This window comes from Bufo gargarizans, chromosome 3 (genome assembly GCF_014858855.1).
Source record: "Bufo gargarizans isolate SCDJY-AF-19 chromosome 3, ASM1485885v1, whole genome shotgun sequence".
NCBI lineage: Eukaryota > Metazoa > Chordata > Amphibia > Anura > Bufonidae > Bufo > Bufo gargarizans.
The window spans coordinates 247,960,434-247,969,203 of record NC_058082.1 but is presented as its reverse complement, the minus strand read 5'-3'; the positions used below and the strand labels follow the sequence as shown (position 1 = coordinate 247,969,203).

Below are 8,770 nucleotides of genomic sequence, written 5' to 3'. Positions count from 1 at the left end.
TTAGCTCTGACGCGTAGATACAGAAAGGACATGGATCACATCCATATGCTGACTGCATTTGCTATGGTCTCATACAAATAAACAAGTTTGTATGTGATCTGCAAAAATGGGGTTCAGAAGGGGACTGAAAATACGGTTGGGGCATGAAGTCTTACTGAAAAAGAAATAACTATTGTCAACTATATACTTATCATGTGCATACCAACTAAGCCATGTGTTTTATGCTGTACAACTATAGCCCTTAATTGTAGGCACATCATATTTCCAACTAATTCTGAAAACACAAATCAATTTGCAAACTAAATAATATTAATAAATAATGCAAGTCTTACTAAAATAATCTTTATCCAGAGAAAAAAAAATATATATATATATATGACCAGCGTTTAAAATGGGGGTTGCTCATGTTTAGTATGTTTTATATGTTGCTGGTTACATAAAGAAAATATAAGATGAAGAGATATCGCTCCAAATTCACTAAAGGAACGAGAAAAAGAAGAACCGGGACTTTATTGCTGGGATGAATTAGGGTCACTATATAATAGTGAACAATTGCGAACAGTTTCATAGAAACAAACTTCCATTTGCCCATTACTTTGGACAAACCTATTTACATAATAAAGACAGCCTAACTGGCGTGAGTCTAAAAATGGATCCGAGGGAGCCTAATACGACGGTGAACGTTGCTGCATTGCTTTTCCTTTCAGCACCCGTCTAATCTGAAAAAGGAATAAAAAGATATAAGGTTTAGAAACGCAGGTGTTTATTCTCAGCATACACTTAAATATAATGTTAATAAGCATACATTAGAAGAATAGAGTAGTAAAAGAAACTTTATAATATTGCTACATTTTATGTTAACAGCACTTAAAGGGTTGGCCACTTTCTTGCTACTTATGACCAATGTGTATGTAAGATGACCATATGGCAGTTGCTAATATAGCCTTTGTTGATATTCTATGCGTTTTGTTATATTTTGTAAGCAATGTCTCCTTGTTAGGCAGATCTTCTATGCTTTCCACACTAAGGTCCTGTCCATAAGATGGCTGCCGATAAAGGGACATGTGACCAGTCACTCAACCTTCTCAATTCAAACACACTGCACCTATCTCAAAACAGTGCAGATGGTGGGTGCAGCGCATTTCAACAGAGGATACATCACATGGGGGCAATTTTCCTGGTCACATTACCCTCCAGTGCCCTCTGTGTGGTCAGCACAAAACACTTGGCAAACCTTGAAATATGAAAATGGTGCAGAATTTCAACAAAGGCTTTATTAGTAAGTGCCATATAATCATCTTACATGCACATTGATCAATAGTAACTAAAAAATGGCTAACCCCTTTAATTATACTGAATTGCACACTGGTCACTGCCATCAAGTTTCTAAATTTAAGTATAAGCATATGTAGACAACAGGGATGGCCACCTGTTCAGTAACAAGTAGAGATAATAAAACAGAGCTTGGAGTGAACAATCCAATAGCTGCCTTAAGTCAAGTTACCAGAAATAATTACCTCTTCGCCGACTGCTCCATCCGGAACAAGGTGCACAGGTTGCTCATTCTCTAGGTTCCTAGCACTAGGGTCAGCCCCCTTCCTCATCAGCAGTCGTACTGCCCCTACATGGGCTCTTCTACTCTGTAGGCTTGCTGCAATATGTAATGCAGTGTTTCCATTGTAGGCCTGAGACAAAAATAAAACATATATACATGTTTCTGCAATGTTTTAAGAGCAGTTAACAGTTTAGAAGTAATTAGTAATTATCTTAAGGCTAGTTTCACACTAGCGGTAAATCCTTTCAGCAGGCTGTTTCGGCAGAGGAAGAACCTGTCGGAAGACATTGTATCCGGTATAGTCTGAAAATGCCAGAGCACCGCCTGGCCCCATTCACTATAATGGGACTCTGCAAGGATCAATCTGGTCTGTTTCTAGCATTTGTGCAAGCAGCGATTTTTGTCCGCCTGAATCCCGACACTAACGCTGGATTCCTGCAGAGTCTTATTATAGTCAATGGGCTCTGGCAGCGTCAGGTAATATCCGGATATGCCAAAAATGATATCTTCCAGCAGGCTGTTCCTCTGCCGGAACAGCCTGCTGGAAAAATGTAATGTTAGTGTGAGACTTGTTCCCTAAAAGTCACACAAGCAAATAGAATATAGAAAAGAGAGATTACAATTACCTTAGCATTAATAAAATGCAAACTGTTTGGCAACTCCAAGAAAAGACTCATCAGTTCAAGGTTCGCTTCTTCACAAGCTAAGTGGAGGGCCGTTCTTCCACTTTTTCGATCCTATAATTAATTAATAATATAATAAATTTTCAAAGTAAGCATTAATTATATCAAGTGCTGTTTAATAAAAAAAATTATAAAAAAATTTTACTAACTTTTCTAATATAATTTATTAGGCAATTTTGCAAACATAATAAAAAATTGCTTTATAGCTAAGAAAATTCCATCTTCAGTGTACACTATATGGTGAATACAAACACCTATTATATGCAGTGGCTGGTTTCTCAGCCTGCCTCTTCCCTCCCTACCCTATATGTAATATATACCTTTCTTCCTTTGAACAAAAAAAAAAAAGATATCTTCTACCTGTGTCCCTGTGTTTAGTCCTGTCTGTCATGATGATCGCTAACAGCTCCGCTTTCCATTACCTTCCTGGCACTCACTAACTAGCCACCGAAACACACCAGGAAAGTAGAAAGACGCAGAGTTGTCAGTGGAGAAGTCTGATTTTGTGTGTTACTGGTGTCTATATTCAGTATATGCTGAAGACAAAATATCTGTACCAACAAAGAGAGGATTTTTTATATATATAAAAGTTACATAATTACCTAATAAAGTATTTCTACAAAAATTCATAAACTTTGTTTAGCTTTATAGCTTTTTTTGAAATGCATGCACATCCACATGTGATGTAAACACTCTGAGTTGGAACTTAACAGTGGAAGACCAGGAAGGAAAGGCAAGAAGGGAAAAAGAGCACATTTATTGCAGGTTTTGTAGAAATTTAGCAGCAGACTCATCACATGTGGATGTGCCTTTTGGCAATTTAAGAAATCTGATACATAATGATGAACAAGAAATCTTACTCTTGATTCTACTGAAGCTCCCATTTGAAGAAGTGTCTTAACTGTGTCAACCATGGCCTTATTCTTCATCAGTAGATCATCTCTTGCAGGTGCACCAAACTGCAGTCTCTGAACTATAGCATTGTGAGCAATTACAGCACAATGCAATGGTGTCAGACCTATGTAGCACAATAAATGAACTATTAAAAGACAACCAAATGTAACATGAAAAAAACTATAGTCGACATAACATCATAAACGTACCATCATAATTAGTCTCGTCCACATCAAGGTACTGATTTCTAGCTGCTACGCTTTTTTGGATTGCCTGAAAGTGCAAAAATAAAAACATTGTAAAGTTAGAACTATCATATCCTATATCATTGCCTAAACAGATAAATAATAACAATACAACACCAATATTGTAAAATGTTTTACCTAAGTGAAAAAAAAAAAATGCAAATTGACAACATGCTATCTAGCACAATTATGTAACATACACAGTTTACTAAAGACTGGCATCTCACGCCAATCCTGGTAAAAATTCCACTAGAGAAAGAACCAACCAATATATTAAGAGGTGCACAACTCCTAATAAATTTGTCGCTGTCCGTGTGCCAGAACTTAATTCTACTCCAGCCAGGAACTGGAGAAGATTTCTGGTGTAATATCCACCAGTTTTCTGGTGCACATGTTGTTAAATAAAAAACGGATCATGGAGCTCCCACCCAAGGCCTGCCTCCTACCATCCACTTTTGGAAAAGTAGCAAAGGTGAAGGAAAAACCTAGAAAGTGACACATTTTGTCACAAACTGTTACTTTCAATAAAATGAGCAACTTTTCACATAATGCTGTGGTAAAGGACCCCAATGACTCCAACCCACCTGCAACACTTGCGGGTATCCTTTTTCAGCACACACATGGATCGGCGTACGTCCCCAGTGATCTGTAGTGTTGACTTGTGCTCCAAGGCTGACCAAGTCTTGAACAATCAGGTGTTGGTCGGCAGCTACAGCTACTTGCAAAGCACTCTAAAGTGTTGGGAAAGGAAAGTGTTAAACATAGAAACAAGGAAACAAGGCTAGACAAACAAGTCAAACTTACAAGAGTTTATGAGATTATTAAAACTCTCTGACAAGTCCTAAAATAACTTAAAATTTTCAAAAACTCTTATACTCATACTTTTCCCTAACTCTGTTCCCTAAGCCACTGGTTCAGTTCTCCTGCTGCTGTTTGTTTACCAACATCAGTGGTGACATATGACCACTGCATCCAATAATTGTCCTCAGCGGTCTAGCACTGAGGATAGTGATTGACTACCGCAGTCAGGTGCCGTATACTGAACATTACTGGGCATGTCAACAACAATTAGAGTACAGCACTGAGGGAAAGGGGTGAATATACATTTTCTTAAGTCATTTTAGGGCTTGTCCAAGATTTTTGATTATCTTGGACAAAGAACAGAACAATTTGATAAGTAAGGAGAGGTGACTGAGTACACAAGGAAAGGACTTTGAGTTCTATTATCAGCATGATAAGGAAAGCTGCAGTCAAAGTCATTATGGTTGCTGATTAAAGGGGTTGTCCAGGATTGGGAAGATTGGTGTGTGTGGACAACAGTGCCCTAAATTTTACACTCATGCCTCTCCTACCTTTACCAGACTTATGCCACTTTTGCCATTGAGAAAATCCCAGCCGGAAGTGCAGTTTTTCTTACAGTCAGTGACATACCGGGTCCCTTTCTGCCAAGCAAAGCCTCTTCTTCGCCCAGCAGTGAGCCCGGAGCCATCACCGGCACCGATGGGTGGGCTTTAGAGCTGCCCTAGCCAGTAAAACAGCTAGGGCAGCGCTAAAGCACGCCCATCAGAAATGGTGATGTCACCGAACACACTGCCGGGCGGAAGCTTCCGCCCGGCAGTGTGTTGTTGTAAACAAAAGAGCGATCCAGCACAGGGCAAGGGAGCGCATCGGAGCATGAGATGCTCCAATGCTAGCATCAGGGGGGCTGCCTGGGTGAAAATATGGGTATGCCTGGGTTCAGCTCTGAACCCGGACAACCCCTTTAACTTTGTACACTCCCAATACAACATTGAAAAGAGGAACTACAAGATGAAGGATATGATCTCCTGTGTCACTGCAAAAAAAGAAAATTAACATAAAGCGATTTGTTACAATAATGACAAAAAGTTACTTTACCTGATTGTTATGTTCTTTTATATCTAACATACAGATGGAAGCCATCTTCTGTGCAATGACATAAGACAGGGCTCGTCTTCCTTGTGCAACTGCAATGTGGAGGCATCTGTAAAAGTAAAAAAAAAATTGAGCTAAATCTACTGCCAACACGTTTGCAAAAAAAAACTTTATACAATAATCTTGTAATCAAACACACCATAACCCAGTTTTCATATAAAAAACTTTGTGATTAAAAGCAAATTGCTAATTTCACTTACGTATCACCATCTGCATCTTTAGAGAGGAGTTGCTCAGGAGACACATTTGCCAGTTTCTTTTCTTCTTGTTCTATCTGCCACTGAAAGAATGATTTTCCAACCTGAAATGGGCTCGTCTGATTGACCTCTACATGGCACGATGCTGGCGGGGAAAGATTTGGAGTTGGCTGGGCGACATTATGATTTAAAAACTGATTGCAAGGAGGATCTGCAGGCAAGCTGAAGCCTGGAAGGACTGACTCGGCAGGCATCACTGGAATTTCAGGGGTGGATTCAATAAGAGACAGGTAGCTGTCTATGGAGCAACTGTCAAAGACATCATTGGAACAAAGGATCTCTTGATAATCTTCAGACTGAGTGTAAGTGTTATAGTCTCCAGCACACTGTGGAGAAACATTCTGAGGGACTCCAATCTGGTACTGATCATTTGTATGCTGTGGAGACGAGCCATTGAACGCCTGAGGAGGCGAGAAGCTCTGAGCTGCTTGCTGATAATACTGTCCTTGTGTATGCATGTTCCAGTCTACTCGTACGGTGTTTAAGGACACCGGCTGGGACTCATTCTTTATGTTTATTAAACTCAGCAGGTCTAAGTTTGAGTCTCCACTCATCTCATTTTTTGAGGCATCATCCATGATTTCACCAGGGTTTGGAGTACTTGGTGGGGTCTAGACAGAATAGACACAAATTAGTAGAGGCTAACAAAAATATGCAAGTCTAAGGGCAGAATGAGAAAATGCATTTACCAAGAAAGAACTGGACTGGTAGGTGCAGACTTTCTTTGCAGCTGGTGCATCCAATATGAAATCATTGGCCCGTTTCTGGCTTAATATGTTCTTTAGTTCTGGGAGGGAAGAAAACATGAAACAGACCATTATACTTATTCTGATGCTATACAGGCCATGTTAACTAGCACCTCAAATAACATGAGGACAGGAAAAGCACCAGTTTAGTATTGAATATATACATACCAGTATAAGGTTCTTGGCTTCTGCATTTCTATCAGGGAAAAGAAAGAAGAATATGTTACACGTATTCATTAGGAACATTATCTAACAATAGGGACTGTGGTTTTCTAAATGTGAATATCCATTCTATAGGAAGTGAAAAAACACAGAATAATGTATCGTCTAATCACCTAGTGTACCGTCAACAGGTCACCTACCTGGACATCATCTATTTCCTGGCCTGCCTTATTTCTCATCTGGGTAAGGAGCTCCCGCACTGAATTCTTCACTCGAACCCCCTGAAAGCTTCCCTTTGACTGACGTCCTGCCGCACTGGCTTGTCCAGCTAAAAACACAAAAATACATGTCTTACAAAAAACTGTATATGTACAGTAAAAAGTCCATACAGAATGCTGGTCTATTCATTTTTAGATTAGGCAGGTACATTAGGAGATTTATTGAAACAATTAACACTGTAATATTGTACTCTCCCTATATAGAGTTAGTCATTCCATTTTATTTTAGAATAGTGGAAGTGACATCAGGAACATTTGCCATAATGCTTGACGTAAACAAAAACAAAAGTGAGCTTACTGATGATGAATGCAGCACATGCACGTGATAAATATTCAGACACTGGTTTGAAACGTAAGTTAATAAAAAATAATAAATATATATATACACACATACATAAGAAAATTCACTATACTAAGGTAATGTAGTATAATGTAAAGTAATATAAATGAACTGTCACAATATGTCATTTCTATATACATAACGTTTTAAAATTGGGAACATACTTAAAGCCAGAAATGTAAGATTAAATATATTATTTAAGATGGAGAAAAAGCTGTTCTGCTGCAGTATTTCAGAATATCAATATAGAAAATAACAATATTTGTAATATTTTACAAGATTAATGAGCACAGCATACATTTTGTGGCAGGAAACTAGCTTCTATACTGACGGAGGAAACGTACAGGGAGCAACCCCTAAAGCAAACCAGTTCCTCGGCATAGCTTGGGCGCACCTTAGCTCCTCTCTGACGTCAGTAAAACTGAATCCTAGCAACTAAGAGTTTCATCAGGTTTAACTGTAGAAGTGCCATCTGCGTCCAGCAACCAGAACAAACAGCATAACGAGTATAAAACCAAACACCACTGTGTGTTCTTCTCAATAATAATGCAATTACTGCAGGTACTGCGCTACTAATACAAATCACTAATTCCTGAACACGTCTCTTCGCCTTACCCTTAGTGCGGGGCCAGGAGGCGCTCAGGCTGCCCTCGCTGTCAGACGTAGGGGAGCAGGGGCCAGAGGAGATGGAGTGAGAAGGAGAGGTCGCAGTGTCCGAGCTGGGAGAGCCGCCATAGAAGTATCCAAGATTCATGGGGCTGTTGAGCCACTCTTGATCCAGTAACTCAGTGGAGTCCTCGATTACTCGCTCCAGGATCATGACTGCAGAGAGAGCGGAGCCGGAGCTCTACCGTGATAATGTGACTACTAGACACGCACACTGCACGTCTTCTGGATGGGGAAATTCCCTGTCCACATTATGTATGACAGCTGTCCGCCTCCCACCCACACCTTCCGGGCGTCCTGGGTGCTGATTGGCTGCCGCTCACTACACAACCAGGGGAGGGGAGATTAGGGCAGGGTTTACTGGAAAAGGAGTAGACAACATTGTGCAATGTCGCCCAGTTCTCACAGATATATTGATGCTGGGGAGGCAGGCATGTTGGAGCTGCTCATACAGTGGGACTTGCACAGCAGGAAGTTGTCCGCACATCACAATACAGAAAACGTTCAGAAAACTAAAGTACAGAATAACACATGCATTCCAAAGAGTTGTCGTGTGCCTAAATCCCTAAGACTCTGGGTGTAGGAAGATCAGTGTGTGCCAAGTATAGTACTCTATCATCTCAATTCACACAAGCACTTATACCTGACATTGTAAGACACATTTGTAATGATTCCACTTCTATGGGGGATAAATGCTATTTACAGCTAAAACCACTTACCACTACAGATCACCAACCACAGGCATCCCATTCTGCTGAATTATCTAAGGTCTATGGTCACTATACGCACAGGGGTTTCAGCATGTGCCCCGACACCTAAAGTTCAGCATCATAACTGTTTGGTGGGCAATGAATTCATTAACTGCCTCCCTGCCACCCCACCACCAACACTAGAGGTCTTACTCATAATAGATACCACCCGCATTTTCCTCCAGTGCTCAATGCAGGGTGAGTTGGCCTCCCGACCACATATCTGTAGAAGAGTCAGTCAG

At 40.2% G+C, this 8,770-nt stretch overlaps 1 protein-coding gene across 1 annotated transcript; it reads right to left on the bottom strand.

Annotated features, from left to right (window-relative positions):
* Positions 1 to 392: 392 nt before the first annotated feature.
* Positions 393 to 8,018, bottom strand: LOC122932376 (NF-kappa-B inhibitor zeta-like). The gene is made up of 12 exons (XM_044286745.1): positions 7,729 to 8,018; positions 6,696 to 6,823; positions 6,502 to 6,529; positions 6,277 to 6,374; positions 5,531 to 6,198; positions 5,274 to 5,379; positions 3,962 to 4,108; positions 3,342 to 3,405; positions 3,099 to 3,256; positions 2,182 to 2,292; positions 1,518 to 1,685; positions 393 to 719 (listed from the first exon to the last, which is right to left on the bottom strand). The coding sequence occupies exons 1-12, from the start codon at positions 7,931 to 7,933 to the stop codon at positions 666 to 668; spliced, it is 1,935 nt and encodes a 644-aa protein (XP_044142680.1). The 5' UTR covers positions 7,934 to 8,018; the 3' UTR covers positions 393 to 665.
* Between the last annotated feature and the right edge of the window lie 752 nt (positions 8,019 to 8,770).